At 40.9% G+C, this 23,134-nt stretch overlaps 1 protein-coding gene and 1 pseudogene across 6 annotated transcripts in view; both read left to right on the top strand.

Moving 5' to 3' along the window:
- Window positions 1-23,134, top strand: part of nalcn (sodium leak channel, non-selective) — a 295,191-nt gene that overhangs the window by 117,632 nt on the left and 154,425 nt on the right. For all 6 annotated transcript variants that reach the window (XM_036958513.1, XM_036958511.1, XM_036958509.1 and 3 more), the window contains 2 exons: window positions 11,959-12,090; window positions 20,917-21,084. In XM_036958513.1, coding sequence (XP_036814408.1) covers window positions 11,959-12,090; window positions 20,917-21,084 — 300 coding nt within the window. The remainder of the gene's footprint in view (window positions 1-11,958; window positions 12,091-20,916; window positions 21,085-23,134) is intronic.
- On the top strand, window positions 4,115-6,312 carry LOC118943626 (annotated as a pseudogene).

Genomic DNA, 23,134 nt, shown 5'->3' with positions numbered 1-23,134 from the left:
CACCGCTCTATGGGGCACTTTGTTCACAATGTTGACATCAGCAAACCATTCGCCCACACATACATGCTGTCTGACATCTTCCCGGTACAGTTGAAACCGGGATTCAACCATGAAGAGCACATTTCTCCAGTGTGCCAGTGGCCATCGAAGGTGAGCATTTGCCCACTGAAGACTGACAGTTTGTACAGAAATATTTAGGTTATGCATACCCACAGTTTTATCAGCTGTCCGGGTGGCTGATGTCAGAATATTCCGCAGGTGAAGAAGCTGGATGTGGAGGTCCTGGGCAGGCCTGGTTACACGTGGTCTACGGTTGTGAGGCCGGTTGGAAGTACTGCCAAATTCTCTAAAACAACGTTGGAGGTGGCTTATGTTAGAGAAATTAACATTTAATTCTCTGGCAACCGTTCTGGTGGACAATCCTGCAGTCAGCATGCCAATTGCACGCTCCCTCAAAACTTGAGACATCTCAAAACTTGAGACATCTATGGCATTGAGTCACCGGTGCCCCCGCACATTAACTCTGTACCGGTACCCCCTGTATATAGCCTCGCTATTGTTATTTTACTGCTGCTCTATAATTATTTGTTAATTTGATTTCTTAGTTTTTACTTAACACATATTTTTCATAAAACTGCATTGTTGGTTAAGGGCTTGTAAGTAAGCATTTCACTGTGAGGTCTACTACAGCTGTTGTATTCGGCGCATATGACAAATACGATTTGATTGTCCTTGTGTGACAAATGCACATTTTAGAGTGGCCTTTTATTGTTCCCAGCAGAAGGTACAGCTGTGTAATGATCATGCTGTTTATTCAGCTTCTTGATATGCCACACCTGTCAGGTGAATGGATTATCTTGGCGAAAGGAGAAATGCTCTACAAACAGGGATGTAAACAAATGTGTGCACAGAATCTCTGAGAAATAAGCTTTTTGTTGCGTATGGAACATTTTCTGGGATCTTTTATTTCAGCTCCTGAAACAGTTGCACTCATATTTTTGTTCAGAGTATATGAAGAGGGTGCCTTTTATCTACTTGTACAACAATATCTGCGTATCTAATCTATACAATCATTACTATTGAAATGTTGTCGTGTAGCAGTTTTGTATTTGATATTGGTTAAGTTCACTCCTTTTTCCAATTGATTTCTAAGGGCTTAAGGGCAACTCACTAGGATCGCACTAGGTTTGAATTGTTCCATTGATTTGAAAGTAAATATTGTGCTGTGAAGATGCTCGAGGCTACATGTTGAGATGTCTTAAGGAGCCGTCCTCCTTTGCTGTTTGATTCGAGGCTGAAAAGTGACATTTTTCCAGACTTCCTGCCAAAACATACACTAATTGTGTGTCAGCCTTAGCACCTTATGTTGCCAAGGCACGAGAAGCTGTGTATGGGTGTGGGCGTCGGTGTGGGCGTACACCTGACGTTTCAAAGACTCATGAGAAGTGGCACTAATAAGCAACCCTCCAACATGTGGGGAAGCAAAATAGATAGCATCAAACGGAGTGAAAGAGCTATCATGTCTCACAACGGGGGCTGTTAAATTCATTTTGACATCCCGCTCCCATATTGCCCAGCTTTACCAAACACACCAATGTGAACACACACACACACAGACACTTACGGCTTCTCAAAGTAGGCCATGTCACCTCGGGTGTATGACAGTGTTTCTGTATGTCTTTTTTTAGATGAAATAAAGATAGGGGGATAGACAATAGAGCTCTTCTATCCAGGGTGGGTGACTGGCGAAGGCAGGGGAGCAGGCAGACAGAGGTAGTAGAGGCTGTGTGTGTGTGTGAGAGAACGTTTGGGAGACCGGCAGACTGATTTACAGAGGTAAAAATATAGCCTTCACTCCCTCAGTTAATAGTGTAAGACTTACACTCGCATACACACACACACACACACACACACACACACACACACACACACACACACACACACACACTCCCCTTCAGCCCAAACATCCGTGGGGGGAGAGCGCCTGAAAGCTGGAAATGTCAAACTGCGTCTCACGTTCAATCCCAACTACTGTTTGTGTTCGTGTGCTTGCGTGGCGAACCCTGCCTGATTTGATATAGCCGTATAGGTGCCAGGAGACGAAGATCAACAGACAACCTTTCCACTTTTTCCTCATCCTTCCGGAGCTACAGAGCTGTCCATCTCTCTTTCCTTCCCTCTATCTCTCGTCTCTGTCTGTGTGTCATATCATGAAGATCATACCCCCATTGCATGCTATCCACTCACCATTACCAATAACAGGGGGAGCTAGCATGTCTTGGGGGTATGATCTTTGACCCTCTGTAAATGTCTCTCTCATCATTAGTCACGATCCATAGTATCCATAGTCATGGTAGCATCAACATGAATATACAGTGCCTTGCGAAAGTATTCGGCCCCCTTGAACTTTGCGACCTTTTGCCACATTTCAGGCTTCAAACATAAAGATATAAAACTGTATTTTTTTGTGAAGAATCAACAACAAGTGGGACACAATCATGAAGTAGAACGACATTTATTGGATATTTCAAACTTTTTTAACAAATCAAAAACTGAAAAATTGGGCGTGCAAAATTATTCAGCCCCCTTAAGTTAATACTTTGTAGTGCCACCTTTTGCTGCGATTACAGCTGTAAGTCGCTTGGGGTATGTCTCTATCAGTTTTGCACATCGAGAGACTGAAATTTTTTCCCATTCCTCCTTGCAAAACAGCTCGAGCTCAGTGAGGTTGGATGGAGAGCATTTGTGAACAGCAGTTTTCAGTTCTTTCCACAGATTCTCGATTGGATTCAGGTCTGGACTTTGACTTGGCCATTCTAACACCTGGATATGTTTATTTTTTAACCATTCCATTGTAGATTTTGCTTTATGTTTTGGATCATTGTCTTGTTGGAAGACAAATCTCCGTCCCAGTCTCAGGTCTTTTGCAGACTCCATCAGGTTTTCTTCCAGAATGGTCCTGTATTTTGCTCCATCCATCTTCCCATCAATTTTAACCATCTTCCCTGTCCCTGCTGAAGAAAAGCAGGCCCAAACCATGATGCTGCCACCACCATGTTTGACAGTGGGGATGGTGTGTTCAGCTGTGTTGCTTTTACGCCAAACATAACGTTTTGCATTGTTGCCAAAAAGTTCAATTTTGGTTTCATCTGACCAGAGCACCTTCTTCCACATGTTTGGTGTGTCTCCCAGGTGGCTTGTGGCAAACTTTAAACAACACTTTTTATGGATATCTTTAAGAAATGGCTTTCTTCTTGCCACTCTTCAATAAAGGCCAGATTTGTGCAATATACGACTGATTGTTGTCCTATGGACAGTCTCCCACCTCAGCTGTAGATCTCTGCAGTTCATCCAGAGTGATCATGGGCCTCTTGGCTGCATCTCTGATCAGTCTTCTCCTTGTATGAGCTGAAAGTTTAGAGGGACGGCCAGGTCTTGGTAGATTTGCAGTGGTCTGATACTCCTTCCATTTCAATATTATCGCTTGCACAGTGCTCCTTGGGATGTTTAAAGCTTGGGAAATCTTTTTGTATCCAAATCCGGCTTTAAACTTCTTCAAAACAGTATCTCGGACCTGCCTGGTGTGTTCCTTGTTCTTCATGATGCTCTCTGCGCTTTTAACGGACCTCTGAGACTATCACAGTGCAGATGCATTTATACGGAGACTTGATTACACACAGGTGTATTGTATTTATCATCATTAGTCATTTAGGTCAACATTGGATCATTCAGAGATCCTCATTGAACTTCTGGAGAGAGTTTGCTGCACTGAAAGTAAAGGGGCTGAATAATTTTGCACGCCCAATTTTTCAGTTTTTGATTTGTTAAAAAAGTTTGAAATATCCAATAAATGTCGTTCCACTTCATGATTGTGTCCCACTTGTTGTTGATTCTTCACAAAAAAATACAGTTTTATATCTTCATGTTTGAAGCCTGAAATGTGGCAAAAGGTCGCAAAGTTCAAGGGGGCCGAATACTTTCGCAAGGCACTGTAGATGTGTTTAGAAACATATTCTATTATTCACAATAAAAGTGACTCCAAAATGACACGATACATTATTTACCGTGAATTGTTATTGGGCACGAAATAATCTGAAATAAAAATGTGATGTAGTAATTGCATGCTTGGAATATGGGACCAAAAACTAAACTTTTGACTGCTTTATTCAGAACAACCTTTAGGGGTGTCAATGTAATTGTCAACCTTACCTTTTTTGTGAAAAAAAAAAATATTTCTCTGAGAAATTGTATTAGTTTAAAATAGTATAATTTCCTTTTTTTTGGTATACAATACAGCTCTGTATTTGAATGATTTACTTTATAAAGTCATTATTGTGCATCTTTATCAATGGTGTCAATAATTTCAGACCCCACTCTATCCCCCTGGTGATATGAGAGTGCAAAGTTGACCAGAAAAGGGAAACACGCCTTCCTCGGTGGTGGAACTATTCTCAACACACAAGCAAACAGATTCTACGTTTGAACCAGATCCTACAGCAACCAAACCTCCAGATCCTACAGCAACCAAACCTCCAGATCCTACAGCAACCAAACCTCCAGATCCTACAAAAATTGTCCTCCACACTGCAAACATGAGAGGTAATGGTTCCTGCTCCATGACCCTGGCCGTGAGTGGTTCTTCTTCCAGCATGACCCAGCAGCAACTAAACCCATCTCTATTCCACTGCCCAGGCACCACAGTCAGCCGTGGATGATCCGGCTACCAGGGTGGCTCTGCAACAGCAGTGGAGGTGGGATCTGAATTCCACAATTAGCATGCTGACAAGATACAGATCAAATCAAATCTTCAAATCAAATCAAATGTATTTATATAGCCCTTCGTACATCAGCTGATATCTCAAAGTGCTGTACAGAAACCCAGCCTAAAACCACAAACAGCAAGCAATGCAGGTGTAGAAGCACGGTGGCTAGGAAAAACTCCCTAGAAAGGCCAAAACCTAGGAAGAAACCTAGAGAGGAACCAGGCTATGTGGGGTGGCCAGTCCTCTTCTGGCTGTGCCGGGTGGAGATTATAACAGAACATGGCCAAGATGTTCAAATGTTCATAAATGACCAGCATGGTCCAATAATAATAAGGCAGAACAGTTGAAACTGGAGCAGCAGCACGGCCAGGTGGACTGGGGACAGCAAGGAGTCATCATGTCAGGTAGTCCTGAGGCATGGTCCTAGGGCTCAGGTCCTCCGAGAGAGAGAAAGAAAGAGAGAAAGAGAGAATTAGAGAGAGCACACTTAAATTCACACAGGACACCGAATAGGACAGGAGAAGTACTCCAGATATAACAAACTGACCCTAGCCCCCCGACACATAAACTACTGCAGCATAAATACTGGAGGCTGAGACAGGAGGGGTCAGGAGACACTGTGGCCCCATCCGAGGACACCCCCGGACACAGGAGCTGAACGTGCACTTTGCGGGCTTCAGGTTCAGAAATTGGAGCAGAGGAATGCCCAACTGCAGGCGGAACTGGATGATGTGAAGTGCATCCACTAGGGGTGCCCCAGCGGCATTGGTGAAGAGTACAATCTCAAACTCAAGGAAATATGGGATCTGATTAAGGCGCTAACCCAGGAGAAGGGGGCAGTGGACATCGAGATGAGCTACATTGAGGAGGAGGTTTAAGGTGTGGATGACGAAACTGGAGGAGGAGCTGTCTCTGCGGGACAAGGCAGAGATGATCCTGAGGGAGTTCCGTTAGAACGTGGACGACGCCACGCTGCAGAGGCCCGACCTGGAGAGGCACGTAGAGCAGCTGGTGGCCGAGATCCAGTTCCTCAAGAAGCTCCATGATAAGGAGGTGTCTCAAGAAGGAATCCAAGGTGTCTGCCAAGCTGGAATCAGACACGCCCTGGCTGCCTACCTGTCCCAAACATGAATGGAGATCAAAGCTGCCATGGCCCGCAACGTCCAGGAGGAGGAGAAGTGGTACAAGGGCAACTTTGAGAAGTTCAAGGATGTCTCTGGCAAGAAGGAGGACCAGATGAAGAACATGAAGGAGGAGATCACAACAGGTGACAGACTTCCAGAACCAGATCGACGGGTTGAGGGCCCAGAACGCTGCCATGGAGATGCAGTTGGAGAACATGGAGAATGCCCATCTGGAAAACATTGGCGTGCTAGAGGACATCATTGCCCACCTGGAAAACCAGCTGTGCAAGACCAAGCTAGAGATGAGCAATTTCCTGAAGAACTACCTGGAGATGCTTCACATCACGCTGAAGATGGACACAGAGATCACTTACAGGGAGGTGCTGGATTGAGAAGAGACCAGGCTGGGCATTTCGGGATGTTGAGCAACACACCACCTGAGTCAAGACCCATATGTCCGCTTTCTTGACCATGCCTGCCAACCTCTTACCAAGTAACAAAACTGAGGGTGTTTACATGAATGTATACTAACTAGCTAGAGAAGTTTGACCTTTGCAAAAGAAACACTGGATTACACATATTTTATATATATTTAACTATGGGAACCATAGGATTTGTGGTCTAATTTCCTTACCCTTCTTACTTTATTGATATAATAAGGATCTGAATTTGAGCTTGACATTTACTGGAGTTTAGAGTTATAATTAGTGCTGAGCGTTTAACCAAAATGTCAGTTATTTTCGTTTTTTTAACAACCAATTGACCGATGTTGGTTCAATTATTTGAAATCCATATACAGTTGAAGTCGGAAGTTTACCTTAGCTAAATACATTTAAACTCAGTTTTTCACAATTCCTGACATTTAATCCTTAATTCCCTGTCTTAGGTCAGTTAGGATCACCACTTTATTTTAAGAATGTGAAATGTCTGAATAATAGTAGAGAGAATGATTTATTTCAGCTTTTATTTCTTTCATCACATTCACAGTTGGTCAGAAGTTTATTAATTGTTTTATTCTGTGTGGTTACATCATTCAGGCCACATAGTGATTTAATGGAAAACAATATATATTTGAATAAAAAAAACGTGATTATTTTTTAAGAATCTAACCAAAACCAAACCGACCTCAAAAAGCACTAATCGCTCAGCACTGGTTACAATTCACATTATCAAGGAGATGATGTTGACCGGTCCCTGAACTGGTTAGCTGACACTGATTCAGTGAGTTCTACCGGGGAACAACTATAGCTTGCCAGTCCCTGGTAAGGTTGAGAAACACTGACACAGCACTCCGAATACCCACAGTGAGGCGGTTCCTTCCAGCAAGGAGCAGTAATAGTCACTCTTCCCCAGCTGTCTCCCAGACCTCTCCTTCCTATCTTTCCATTTCCATTTGCCTTTTAGAAAGTGTTCATACCTCCTGATTTATTCGACATTTGGTTGTGTTACAGCCTGAATTCAAAATGCATTAAATACATTTTGTTTGTCACCCACATACACACAATACCCCATAATGACAGGTTGAAAACATGCTTTGAGACATTTTCGGGAATTTATTGCAAATGGAACAGAAATATTGAATTTACATAAGTATTCAAACCCTTGAGTCAATACATGTTAGAATCACCTATGGCAGACCTTTTCACACCCACAGTTGTACAATATTTGCCCATTAATCTTTTAAGAATTCTTCATACTCTGTAAAATGAGTTGTTGATCATTGCTAGACAACCATTTTCAAGTCATCCTATAGATTTTCAAGCAGATTTAGGTCAAACTCGGCCACGCAGGACCATTCAGTCTTCCTGGTAAGCAACTCCAGTGTATATTCGCCCTTGTGTTTTAGGTTATTGTCCTGCTGAAAGGTGAATTAATCTCCCAGTGTCTTGTAGAAAGCAGAATGAACCAGTTTTTTCTCTAGGATTTTGCCTGTGCTTAGCTCCATTCTGTTTCTTTTTATCCTGAAAAACTCCCTAGTCCTTAATGACTACAAGTCCCCCCTTCTCCATCACCCAGTTCTGTAAGAGCTGCAAAATCAACTGGGCTAGACAATCTGGACCCTCTCTTACTAAAATGATCAACCTCTCTTTTGAGATTCCTAAAGATTGGAAAAGCGGCCACAGTCATCCCACTCTTCAATGGGGGAGACACTCTAGACCCAAACTGCTACAGACCTATATCTATCCTACCCTGCCTTTCTAATGTCTTAAGAAGCCAAGTGAACAAACAGATCACCGACCATTTCGAATCCCACCGTAGCTTCTCCACTATGCAATCTGGTTTCCGAGCTGGTCACAGGTGCACCTCAGCCACGCTCAAAGTCCAAAACGATATCATAACTGCCATCGATAAAAGACAGTACTGTGCAGCCGTCTTCATCGACCTGGCCAAGGCTTTCGACTCTGTCAATCACCGTATTCTTATCGGCAGACTCAACAGCCTTGGTTTCTCTAATAACTGCCTTGCCTGGTTTACTAACTACTTTTCAGATCGAGTTCAGTGTGTCAAATCTGTAAGTAGCCCATCCAACTACCTCATCCCCAAATTTGTTTTGGTTTTTCTGCTCTTTTGTAAACCAGTATTTCTACTTTTGTTCATCCTCATCTGCACACATATCACTCCAGTGTTAATTGCTAAATTATAATGACTTCGCCACTATCGTCCTATTTATTGTCTTACCTCCTTACTTCATTTTGCACACACTGTATACATATTTTTCTATTGTGTTATTGACTGTATGTTTGTTTACTCCATGTGTAACTCTGTGTTGTTTTTGTCACACTGCTTTGCTTTATCTTGGCCAGGTTGCAGTTGTAAATGAGAACTTGTTCTCAACTGGCCTACCTGGTTAAATAAAGGTGAAATAAAAAGTGAAAACCAAGCATATGGAGAGTGGTACTCCATAATGTGATGTTTTGGATTTGCCCCGAACATAACACTTTTTGTTCCAGACAAACAATGAGTTGCCTTGCCAAATGTTTTGCACTATTACTGTAGTGCCTTGTTGCAAACAGAATGCATGATTAGGTTAGTATTGTGGAGTAACTACAATGTTTTTGATTCATCCTCAGTTTTCTTCTATCACTGCCATTAACCTCTGTAACTGTTTTAAAGTCACCATTGGCCTCATGGTGAAATCCCTGTGCGGCTTCCTTTCTCTCCGGCAACTGAGTTAGGAAGGACTCCTGTATCTTTGCAGTGACTGTGTTAATTGATACACCATCCAAACTGTAATAAATAACTTGTATTCCGATATTCAATGTCTGTTTTTTGTATTTTTACCCATCTACCAATAGGGTCAAATGCCTCGCTTCTTTGCGAGGCATCGGAAAACCTCCTTGGTCTTTGTGGTTGAATTTGTGTTTGAAATTCACTTCTTGACTGAGGGACTTTACATTATAATTGTATGTGTGAGGTACATAGATGAGGTAGTCACTCAACTATTATGTTAAACGCTATTATTGCGTCCATGCAACTTATTATGTGGTTGTTATGCATATTTTAACCGCTGAATGTATTTAGACTTGCCATTAAAGGGGTTGAATGCTTATGGACTCAAGACATTTCAGCTATTCATTTTTTATTAATTTGTAAACTCTTCAAAAAACATAATTCCACTTTGACATTATGGGGTATTGTGTAAAGGCCACTGACAAAAAAATCTACATTTAATAAAATTTTAAATTGAGGCTTAAACACAACAGACAAGAGGTGTGAATACTTTCTAAAGGGACTGTGAATGTCTCACTTTCTTTTCATCTATCCATCTTCTACAGACAGTCTTCCATACTTGGTCTTATTCCTCCCAAGCTGTACAATCTGATACTCCCCTCTGACTGTAGGGAATTCAATTCAGCACGGTGGTTAAACTGGGCCCACAGACAAATAATATTGTTTCTGTGTTAGAAAAGAACACACATGTCTTGCATGAATAATATAATCTGAAATCAAAACCCCCTGTTTGGTTAGGGCATAGCTTGTACTCGCTACATTTGTTTTAATGATACAGGGACAGATTTTTTGCGTGTGCCAATTTTGGTTTTGATTGAATTTGGCCATGCTGCTTGTACTAGACGTTCAATACTGTAGCTGCTCCTGGAAGAAATAAAACAGGGACTTACCTCTCTCCATTTTGTTTATTATGTCTGAACACATAGTGATTTTGCTGTACCTCTCTCTCTCTCTCTCTTAATTCCTCTTTCCCTCTCCCCCTTTCGCTCTCTTCCTCTCCCCCTCTCTCTCTATCTAATGAAATAGTCCTGATTGCTTTTCATCCCCTGAAGTTTAGCTGCCAGCCATGTTTGCCTGTTGCCATTTCCAATAAGAACCACTGTCCTACAGGCTCAAGCTCATGTCTCTTCCTCCCTCTCTCTCCTCTCTCTTTCATGTCTCTGCCTCTCTCTCTCCTCTCTATTTTATGTCTCTGAATATCCCCCTTCTCTCCATGTCTACATATCTCTTTTTCTCTCACCCCCATTTCTCTCTTAATTTCTCTCATTCTCCATCTTGCTATAACTGAGACGAGAGGATATTTAAATCCCCACCAGCCAGGCACATCATTTGTCTTGTTTAATGGTTTGCTCATGAATCATTACCTCAGAATGATGGGAGGTCGTATTTAGCTTTTACAATTAGAATACATTTATAATTTGGGTTGATCAAATCCTTTTGATTGTATTGGCAATTGTGAAAATCAATTATATGTTTTTTGCATTCATTTATACCATCATACCCTAGCTTAAGGTCTTTCACAAGTAAATGTGTTACTGTGGCATAAAGAAGCAAATTATGTTATTTTGAGTTTTAAATTGAAACTATTTTTTCTCTACAACATTTTTTTTTTTTTTTTTAACTCTTAGAGCAGAAGTCTTACTGAAGGTAATTTATTTTATTTGTATCCACTAAGGAGGTAATGGCTGATTTTACTTTCACTCTGTGACATTTTCACCATCTGAGAAAATGTTGCTGGAATGTATAGAGGACATTTTACTCCTGAGCAATTCTGCTATTTTATGTTTGTTTGTTTTTGTTTGTTGCTGCTCTTAAAATATTTTTGTACATGATGTTTCCGGAATAGAAAGGCAAGCATGGCAGCTAAAATTCTGTTCACAACGTTGACTTCAGCAAACCTGTCGCCCACACGACGCCGTACACGTTGTCTGACATATTTCCGGTACAGTTGAAACCGGGATTGATCTGTGAAGAGCACACTTCTCCAGCATGCCATTGACCATTGAAGGTGAGCATTTGCCCCACTGAAGTCGGTTACGGGACAACGAGCGCCCAGATGAGCTTCCATGAGACGGTTTCTGACAGTTTGTGCAGAAATTCTTAGTTTGTGCAAACCCACAGTTTCATCAGCTGTCCGTGTGGCCGGTGTCAGATAATCCCACAGGTGAAGAAGCCAAATGTGGAGGTCTTGGGCTGGCGTGGTTACATGTGGTCTGCGGTTGTGAGAGCGGTTGGACGTAATGACAAATTCTCTTAAACAACATTTGTCTTATGGTAGAGAAATTAACATTCAAATATCTGGCAACAGCTCTGGTGGACATTCCTGCAGTCAGCATGCCAATATCACTCTTCCTCAAAACTTGTGGCATGTGACACAACTGCACATTTTAGAGTGGCTTTTTATTGTCCCCAGCACAAGGTGCACCTGTGTAATGATCATGCGGTTTAATCAGCTTATTGATGCCACACCTGTTAGGTGGATGGATTATCTTGGCAAAGGGTAAATGCCCACCAACTTGGATGTAAACACATTTGTGCACAACGTTTTAGAGCTATGGGACATTTCTGGGATCTTTTGTATTAGCTCATGAAACATGGGACCAACACTTTACATGTTGCATGTATATTTATGTTCAGTGTATATTGTAGCAAGACTCATACTGTTTGTCCAGACCAAAGTGTTTTTTGAGCAAAACTGAAAAGACATAAATGTAAGGCTCCGGTCAAAAGAAGTGTACTGTCGTTTAGGTGGGTATCTGGATGGGTGTGTTTGTTATAGAATAGATGTCAATATGTCCTTATTCTACATGAATTCTAAATGAATGTCTCTGTTTCCGCAGCAACTGATGCGCTCCTCCATCTTCCACATGTTCATTCTGACTATGGTTGCCGTAGACGTAATCGTTGCCGCTAGCAACTACTACAAGGGCGAGAACCACCAAAGGCACTATGACGAGTTCTACCTGGCTGAGGTAAGGGATCAGAACACACAAACATACTGTACAATACACACACACAAACACCATACTGTATGTTTTACTATCCTTGTTTGACTTGATATTGATTTTGATTCAAAATCCTATTTTCCCTAACCCTAACATTGACCTCATGACTCTTATGATAAGATATTTGTGATCAATGTAATGTTGAGTGGTCACAGCATCGTACCATCATAAATATGTTATTTGAACAGTAGCAACAGAACGTCTACATTTGATGCACAAACACATCTAAATAGCATTGTTTTTTATTAATTTTATTTAATTTAACCATTATTTAACTAGTTAAGAACAAATTCTTATTTACAATGATGGCCTACCAAAAGGCAAAAGGATTGGGATAAATAAAATATATATATATACATATATACACTACCATTCAAAAGTTTGGGGTCACTTAGAAATGTCCTTGTTTTTGAAAGAAAAGCACATTTTTTTGGCCATTAAAATAACATCAAGTTGATCAGAAAGGCAAGGTATACATTAATATTGTAAATGACTATTGTAACTATAAAAGGCAGATGTTTTATGGATTATCTACATAGGCGTAGAGAGGCCCATTATCAGCAACCATCAATGGCACATTGTGTTAGCTAATCCAAGTTTATAATTTTAAAAGGCTAATTGATCATTTTAATTTTTTTGGCAATTATGTTAGCACAGCTGAAAACTGTTGTTTGGATTAAAGAAGCAATAAAACTGGCCTTCGTTAGACTAGTTGAGTATCTGGAGCATCAGCATTTGTGGGTTCGATTACAGGCTCAAAATGGCCAGAAACAAAGCACATTCTTCTGAAACTCGTCTGTCTATTCTTGTTCTGAGAAATGAAGGCTATTCCATGCGGGAAATTGCCAAGAAACTGAAGATCTCCCTTCACAGAACAGCGCAAACTGTCTCTAACCAGATTAGAAAGAGGAGTGAGAGGAGTGGGAGGTCCCAGTGCACAACTGAGCAAGAGGACAAGTTCATTAGAGTGTCTAGGTTGAGAAACAGACGCCTCACAAGTCCTCCACTGGCAGCTTCATTAAATAATTCCCACAAAACAGTCTCAACGTCAACAGTGATGAGGCGACTCCAGGATGCTGGCCTTCTAGAGCAATAAGTTAGAGACAACAATACATCAAGCAAAGTAGGTAGCCACAACTGTCATTAAGAGTATCCATGATTGAGTATTTGAATGAATAGATTGAGATAAACCTGTCCAGTTTGAGTTTTTGTTGCAGCTCGTTCCAGTCGCTTGTTGTAGAGCATTTGACACAATATCCGGGGAGGGGCCAGCTGAATATTAGACTATCATCTGCATATAAATGGATGAGAGAGCTTCCTATTGCCTGAGCTATGTTGTTGATGTAAATCCATTGGTGACAGGCAGTGGCTGACAAAGTAGATGTTCTAACTTTATACACTGCACTCTTTGAGAGAGGTAGTTAGCAAACCAGGCGAAAGACCCCTCAGAGACACCAATACTCCTTTGCCGGCTGACAAGAACGGAATTGTTTACCGTATCCAAAGCTTTGGCCAAGTCCAAAAAAATAACAGCACAGCATTGCTTATAATCAAGGGCAATGATGACATCATTGAGGACCTTTAAGGTTTCAGTGAGACATCATAACCTGAGCAGAAACCAGATTGCATACCCGAGAGAATACTGTAGACATAAAGAAATTGGCCTATAACAGTCTGAAAAGCATCTAAATAATGTTTTGTACTGATGGGAAATAAAGATCTTCACCTTCATTCCTCAATTTGACCTTTTATTGTGAAAGATAAATGAACTTGATCATTCAAGCATCACACGGAACACATCCATAGCCAAACTCATTTCATAAACCAGTCTAAATAACAGGTTGTGCTGACAGAAAACAAATCATAAGTTACAGTTGAAGTCGGAAGTTTACATACACCTTAGCCAAATACATTTAAACTCTGTTTTTCACAATTCCTGACATTTAATCCTAGTAAAAATTCCCAGTCTTAGTCCCGGTCAGTTAGGATCACCACTTTATTTTAAGAATGTGAAATGTCAGAATAATTGTTGACAGAATGATTTATTTCAGCTTTTTATTTCTTTCATTACATTCCCGGTGGGTCAGAATATTACATACACTCAATTAGTATTTGGTAGCATTGCCTTTAAATTGTTTAACTTGGGTAAAATGTTTCGGGTAGCCTTCTACAAGCTTCCCACAATAAATTGGGTGAATTTTGGACCATTCCTCCTGACAGAGCTGGTGTAACTGAGTCAGGTTTGTAGGCCTTCTTGCTCGCACACACTTTTTCAGTTCTGCCCACATATTTTCTATAGGATTGAGGTCAGGGCTTTGTGATGGCCACTCCAATACTTTGACTTTGTTGTCCTTAAGCCATTTTTGCCACAACTTTGGAAGTATGCTTGGGGTCATTGTCCATTTGGAAGACCCTTTTGCGACCAAACTTGACTGATGTCTTGAGATGTTGCTTCTGTATACAATTTAGCTGATTTCATGGATACACCATTCAATCTGATCACCCGCACAAACTACCTCACTTTGTTGCTTACATGACTTGATCCACTCTGCACTCACTCTCCTCCACTCACTCTCCCTCACTCTCCTCCACTCCAACCAGGCTAAAAGCTATCCAAGCCATTATACTCATACTTATACCACATGTGAGGATTCCAAAATATCGTCCTCGCTTATCGATGAGGCAGGCATCTGGCTACATGTCCAGTGGTCATAATACTTTGAAATGATGATGAATTGTATCCACTGCTGTAGCCTAATTTCTCCGGGGGGGAAATACATGTAATTCATAATAAAAATGTACAAAAGTATTAAAGATGCCTGCCAGTGTTTCCCTTAGCCATGGTCTGCATTTGAAATAAACAGTTCATTTTGAAAGTTTTCAGACCCTTGACTTTTTCCACATTTTGTTACGTTACAGCCTTATTCTAACATTAATTAAATAAACCATTTTCCTCATCAAACTACACACAATACCCCATAATGAGAAAGTGGAAACTGTTTTTTTATGTTTGCAAATGTAATACAAATAGTAATACCTTATTTACGTAAGTATTCAGACCCTTTGCTATGAGACTCGGGAATTGAGCTCAGGTGCATCCTGTTTCCATTGATCGTCCTTGAGATGTTTCTACAACTTGACTGGACCTTTGGGAAATTCAATTGATTGGACATGATTTGGAAAGGCACACACCTGCCTATATAAGGTCCCACAGTTGACAGGGCAGGTAAGAGCATAAACCAAGACATGAAGTCGAAGGAATTGTATGTAGAACTCCCATACATAATTGTGTCGAGGCACAGATGTGGGGAAGGGTCCCAAAACATTTCTGCAGCATTGATGGTCCCGAAGAACACAGTAGCCTCCGTCATTCTTAAATGGAAGAATATTTGGAATCACCAAAACTTTTCCTAGAGCTGGCCGACCGGCCATACTGAGCAATCGGGGGAGAAGGACCTGGGTCAGGGAGAGGACCAAGAACTCAATGCTCACTCTGACAAACCTCCAGAGTTCATCTGTGGAGACGGGAGAGCCTTCCAGAAGGACAAGCATCTCTGCCACACTCTACCAATCAGTCCATTATGGTCGAGTGGCCAGACGGAAGCCACTCATTAGTAAAAGGCACATCACAATCAGCTTGGAGTTTGCCAAAAGGCACCTAATGGAATCTCAGACTATTAGAAACAATATTCTCTGATCTGATGAAACCAAGATTGAACTCTTTGGCCTGAATGCCAAGCATCATGTCTGGAGGAAACCTGTCACCGTCCCTACTGTGACTGGGACTGGGAGACTCATCAGGATCAAGGAAAAGATGAACGGAGCAAAGTACAGAGAGATCCTTGATGAAAAGTTGCTCCAGAGCGCTCAGGACCTCAGACTGGGGTAAAGGTTCACCTTCCAACAAGACAACAACCCTAAGCACACAGCAAAAACAATGTAGGAATGGCTTGGGGACAAGTCTCTGCTGTCCTTGAGTGGCCCAGCCAGAGCCCGACTTGTAGCCGATCGAACATCTCTGGAGAGACCTGAAAATAGCTGTTTAGCAACGCTCCCCATCCAACCTGACAGAGCTTGAGAGGATCTGCAGAGAAGAATGTGAGAAATACAGGTGTGCCAAGCTTTTAGCGTCATCCCCAAGAAGACTTAATGCTGTATTCGCTGCCAAAGGTGCTTCAACATAGTACTGAGTAAAGGGTCTGAATACTAAAAACGTTTTGCTTTGTCATTATGGTGTATTGTGTATAGATTACTGAAAAATGTCAAGGGGTCTGAATACTCTCTGAATCTACTGTATGCTCATAGTGTACCCTGCTCTCACTGTTTGTTCGCCACTATTTTAGCAAATACACTGGACTTAGAACCTCAGGTTCCACGCCCTGTTTCACACGCGCAGCCCCTCAGACAAGCTAATACCAATGCCTCTTTCAGATATTATAAAAGCAATATATATGATCAAAATAATTATTTAATTACCAATAATACTAGACGTACTCGCTGCTCCTACTATTGGCAAAAAAAGATAAGAGACACAATGGTTAAAAATGACTGTTTTATAAAGCCTCATATGAAGCAGACAACGCTGTCTTGATACAGAATAGTGGCAAAATGCGACAATCAAATTCTAGAACAGTGGTATAGATTTCTGGTACTACGTGCAAAAAGAATTCGCCCTGTAAGGTCCGCTATTAATATTTCAAACGTACGCTTCAAAAGGTTATTGGCCATGTACTCTTATAATCTCCAGCCGGCACAGCCAGAAGAGGAATAGCCACCCGTCAGTGCCTGGTTCCTCTCTAGGTTTCTTCCTATGTTCCTCCCTTTCTACTGAGTTTTCCCTAGCTACAGTGCTTCTACATCTGCATTGCTTGCGCTTTGGGGGTTTAGGCCGGGTTTCTGTAAGCACTTTGACAACTGCTGATGTAAAAAGGGCTTTATGAATACATTTGATTGATTGATTGAGGATTGGGCTTCATATTCACTACCACACAAACATAAAATGAAAAACGTACCTCCGATTGAATCACACTCAAACCTGGGAGTAAAATCTATGATTTTATAGTTATTTTTGTTGTACAATTATAATATTGGTACTACTATCGGATTGTAAACGCAAACAGTTGATTTGCACTCGCCATCATGGAGTGTTTTTACACACACGCACACACACACACAAACCCGCTCTCAATCTGCCCGGCTCTGTCGATGCCATCAGTATGCAGGTGGCAGAGCGTGAACAATGAAGGAGAGGCGTGTCTCCCTCTTTACCTCCCTCCCGGCCCTCACTCTCTCTCACACAGCTGAATGGGAAAGATAAGAGATGGGAGAAACCACACACAAGATTCTCTCCCTTCGCTCCCTCTCTTTTTTTATCATCCATCCATTGATCACAGTTTTTCCACTCAATCAGGGCTAGGTGAGGGGAAAAATATAGGAAATACTTGTTTTGGTTTTCTTGCTAAATGCATGTTTTGGTTTTTCCAGCTATTTCCCCCTTCCGGCCACTCCCTTTTCTTCCCTATGGGATGAATGCAATCACGTTATCTCTTGTTCTCCTTTCAATCTATTTTTTATTTCTTCTCTCTCCTTCTCATTACCTCACAAGCTTATTGTCACCCACCATGAAATCGGGAAGGAAACTGTTGATCTGTCTCCGTCCGTTAGTGCGTTCGTTAGTACATTAGTCACATGCGATATCTCAGACAGCACTGACCCAATTTTGACAAAACGTGGGTGAATGATGCATCTTGCCATAGAGATCCGGAATTTACATAATTACACTGATTGGCCAGATGGGGACGCTATGACAAGAGATTGAAAATGCAGACTTTGAAAGGTCACGCCCCTCAACCCGTTTGACGTAAAGTCATGAAATTTGGGACACAGGTCCCTGTTCTCACAAGGAACTAATTTGCCTCAGGGACCCATTAGGTCCGCCATGATGGATTTTCCACCATTATGGAAAAGGAAAAAATATCTTCTTGCACCAAATGACTTATCTGCATGGAACTTGATATTTGGTATCTATTAGAGGTCGACCAATTATGATTTTTCACCGCCGATACCGATTATTGGAGGACCAAAAAAGCCGATACCGATTATTCGGACGATTTTTAAAAAACGTATTTTTAATAATGACAATTACAACAATCCTGAATGAACACTTATTTTAACTTAATATAATGCATCAATAAAATCAATTTAGCCTCACGTAAATAATGAAACATGTTCAAAAACAGTGTTGGAGAAGAAAGAAAGTAAAAGTGCAATATGAGCTATGTAAGAAAGCTAACGTTTCAATTCCTTGCTCAGAACATGAGAACATATGAAAGCTGGTGGTTCCTTTTAACATGAGTCTTCAATATTCCCAGGTAAGAAGTTTAAGGTTGTAGTTATTATAGGAATTATAGGGCTATTTCCCTCTATACCATTTGTATTTCATTAACCTTTGAATATTTGATGTTCTTATAGGCACTTTAGTATTGCCAGTGAAACAGTATAGCTTCCGTCCCTCTAGTTAGCACGCTAACTAGCTAGCCTTTTCACTTCAGTTACACCAGCCTCATCTCGGGAGTTGATAGGCTTGAAGTTATAAACAGTGTAATGCTTGACGCACAACGAAGAGCTGCTGGCAAAACGCACAAAAGTGCTGTTTGAATGAATGTTTACGCGCCTGCTTCTGCCTACCACCGCTCAGTCAGATACTTGTATGCTTGTATGCTCAGTCAGATTATATGCAACGCAGGACACGCTAGATAATATCTAGTAATATCATCAACCATGTGTAGTTAACTAGTGATTATGATTGATTGTTTTTATAAGATAAGTTTAATGCTAGCTAGCAACTTACCTTGGCTTACTGCATTCACTTAACAGGCAGTCTCCTTGTGGAGTGCAACGAGAGAGAGTCAGGTTGTTATTGCGTTGGACTAGTTAACTGTACGTTTGCAAGATTGGATCCCCCGAGCTGACAAGGTGAAAATCGGCCCTAATTAATCAGCCATTCCGATTAATCGGTTGACCTCTAGTATCTATGGACAAAGGTCTCTTATCGCAATATTTTTCAGATTAGTACCTAAAACAACAATATTCACCAATAAACATTCACATGGGTGTGATCTGGCACATAAATGAATATAAATCAGTCAAGGATATTCTTATTATAACAAAACACTGTGAAGACTCAACAAATGCAAGAGCATTCATATCGACCACACGGTGGCTCTAACGATTCAAATTTGTCTCACGTGCTCAGGGATATGAGTCTAGCTAACCCACACGATATTTCAGACTCCTGGCCCGATTTTGACTAAATTTGGGTAAATGATGTGTCTTGCCATATGACCAAGAAGGCCAACACTCATTTTGAAGTCACAGGCAGGACTACCTCATCACATGATCATGAGTAACAATAACTGACTCATGTCCACTACACTTTCAAATGTACATTTTCACATTTTAATGTCGACTAGGGCTGTCAAATGATTCCAAAATGTAATTGACTTTATCGCAGGATTTGCTGTGATTAATCACAATTAATAGCAAATTCATAATTTTCTCAAATTGAGCTGTAATTTAAGATTTTTTATACAAAAAGCATTACAGCAATATTGACGTCTTCATTTTTTCCAAAGTAACGGTTAGGAAAATCAGGTAAAACACACTTTCTTAAACCTCAAAGTCAACTTGTTTTGACATAGCATTGTTTTTAGATGTATAGATGATGTATTTTGGATGTTTTCAGTGTATTTTGAACGCTTTCAGACAATGTGATAAAAAATGTGCACAAAAATGGCAAAAAGTTAACTTTAGTTAATGTTTACTTCTTAAACGCTAGCTTCTCTGTCCTTTTCACTGGGGTTCTTCCAACGGTCACTGGCCAACGTATGCCGAAGAGAAGCGTGCACCTGCAGCAGTAACACTCCGAATGTATTGCTCAGATTTACAACATTTAAAAATTGTACGCACTTCAATTATTATACTCAGGTAGGCTGTTACCTTTTTATAGAGTGCATTATAGAATTAGTCATTTTACCACCACCTTTTCACACGTGAGGAGAACAACACAATTTCACTACCTCATGTGAACTTCCAATTCCACATGTGAAAGTTTGCCTAGCGGTTAAGAGTGTTGGGTCAGTAACCAAAATGTCGCTGGTTCGAATCCCAAGCCAACTAGTTGAAAAATCTGCCACTTAACCATAATTGCTCCAGTAAGTCGCCCTGGATAAGAGCGTCTGCTAAATGACCAACATGTAAATGTGGAATGTTCTTATGTGAAACTGCAAATTCGTTTTTCACGTATAATTGTTCATAACATGGTGAAGTGATATTTTCACAGGTAGATTTTTTTTACACATTGATTTTCACGTTATTGATTTCGACATGTGAACTTGCAATTCCGCATGTGAACGTGATATTTTCACATGAGAAACTACAATTCACATGTGAGATGAAAACACGTTTTTTTTCTCACTTGTAAAAATGTGGTTAACGTGAAATTTTATGCATGTGAAAATATGGTTTCACGTGACGTTTAAGCTCTACATGTGAAAACGACTATTTCACATGCGAAACAGCAAATTTGACATGTTTTTTGTTTTTAAGGTATGTATGTGTATGTTACACATACATGTGATGAGTAACCTTGACTGACACCTGAAGACTTGAGTTGGCGCCTCAAGCCTAGTCATTATCTCAGCTGGCTAACACAGTCTTGTGATGGGCAGGAGATCTGGGTCACATTAATAAAATACCAACTGTGACCTGGGATCTCTTTCTATCTGTTCGTAGGTTGCATTTACAGTGCTGTTTGACCTGGAGGCTATGCTTAAGGTCTGGTGCCTGGGCTTCACGGGCTACATCATCTCCTCTCTGCACAAGTTTGAGTTGCTGCTGGTGGTGGGGACCACCCTGCACATCTACCCTGACCTCTACCACTCCCAGTTCACCTACTTCCAGGTAATGAATACATGCACATACACACACGATTATGGGGCTGCTTTTGCTTGTAAAAAATGACTAGTGATGCCACTTCTTATTTATTTTCTGTGACCACGCTAGTGATGCATGGGTTGACTCATAACTCGCAGTCCCTGCAGTTATATCTGTGGGGCGAATGGGTTTAGGGTCATTAAATATCGTGTGGTTGAAGGGCAGGTTGAATTAAGAGAAACTATACTTTAAAAAAATCCATAAATGTGTAAATATTGTGCAATTTCTATAGTCTACATTGTGGTTTTTCTTTCATTATTTTAAGCTGTTTGGTATTAGTGCATAAGTCTAGACTTTAGGGCTTAACTGTACAGCCAATCGCCAAACGGGAAGAAAAAATGTACGTCAATCCATGGGGGCAAAACGACATTGGCGAAGTTTAATTCAACAAGACAAAAGCTATGAAAGGAGAGTTGAAAATAAAGAGAAGGGAGGGACAGAACAGTCATGTTTGGGAAAGATTTGGTGAAGCGGTAGAAGAGAGTGATAGCAGTGCCGGTTATGTTGTGTGTGATGATTGTGAGGCCCTATACAAATTCCACGGTCACAAGACGGATCTTCAAATAGGCCTATGGCATGTCAAGGGAACTGTTGTTTAGATGGGTTAAATGGAAACGGAAATCTGGAAAACTAATCAGAATAACCAACTGTTTTTTGGCAAAATCCATAGTCGTCTGATAATACTAGTCCCGTGTGAATCGACATCCCTGTGTTTTGAGAGAAAGGTCTGAGTTTTATAGCTGCTGCTCACGGTATGAGCAAGAAAAAATAACTGAGGTATTCTGGGGTAATAAATACATAACCAATGTTCTCTAGTAATACTTGTCCCGTGCGAATAGTGCTATAGCCTTAATAACTCCTGCAGAATTAAGCATTTCTTGAAGAAAAATGATACCCCAAATTTAGACAAAATTTGGACTTCTTTCTTTCTGCATCTTGAGAGAACGCTCCGTTAGATACGATCTGTACAGGTGCTGTCTTCATCATAAAAGCTGATCATTTTTCAACCACATAAAAAATGCATCGAAGCCAAACTGAAATCTTATCAGAAACACGTTGGGTCGTTCTCAAAGCTTTTTCCTTACAACTGATCAAACTGATGGGCATTTGGATATTTTTGCACAGAAAATGTTTGCCTTTTATTTTTCTTTATTGTATTTTCTCCCCAGTCCCTAAACATATTTTCTCTGCAAAAGATGACACAGAGAACTTTACAGATGTTAACTAGATTGAAGCAATAGCATCGATCTATTACCTTATTCTGTCTTCTAGGGCAACATATTATGACAAAAGAGAAGCTGCTTAAATCTAATTATAGACAAGTTGACTAACAAATAGCCTACCAAAATGTTAGACATTATAAGCATAAACTTATCTAAATCAGGCAAAAGAAAATACTGCACCCCCTGTCAAAGAATTGTTCTTCAGTCTTTGACTGTAGCCTATAGCGCATCTTCTATATTTGCGGGTTATGGTTGGGTGCGGGCCTCAGCTTTTCACTTCATCACATAGTCGGTCGGCTGTGGATGGGTTATTAGAAATTGCAGGTGGGTGTGGCTGAACAAACAGCTGAACAACGCACCACTAGACCATGCATTGATTAACATAATTACATGTTCATTCAATCACTGATCCAAGCATTATAACAGATTCTGACAAATGTTAATGCTATCAAATGCATTAACAGCACTAACATACAGGATTTGTTTGTCCCAATGCCACTAGATTTATAAACATGGATTTCCACTATTTGGTGACAGGCCTATCGTTCACATGAACCCATGATTAAACTGGCCCTACTTTTTTCGTCTTCACTGTGGTGTGTGTGAGGGAGAGACTATGTGCATGCAGTCAGAGGAGACGAGGCAGAGAACAGCAAGCAGGCAGCACCTGCTGCCGTTTCCCCGTCCTAATCGTTCACTAAATGTGGGTAATAATGTGTGCTGGCAGTTCCCTTGGTGGCTTCTGGGTGGCCTGTGTGTGTGTCTGTGTTTTTGCAACTGTGGATACTTGTGTG

Source organism: Oncorhynchus mykiss, chromosome 22, assembly GCF_013265735.2.
Source record: "Oncorhynchus mykiss isolate Arlee chromosome 22, USDA_OmykA_1.1, whole genome shotgun sequence".
NCBI lineage: Eukaryota > Metazoa > Chordata > Actinopteri > Salmoniformes > Salmonidae > Oncorhynchus > Oncorhynchus mykiss.
This window is presented reverse-complemented; position numbering and strand designations above follow the sequence as displayed.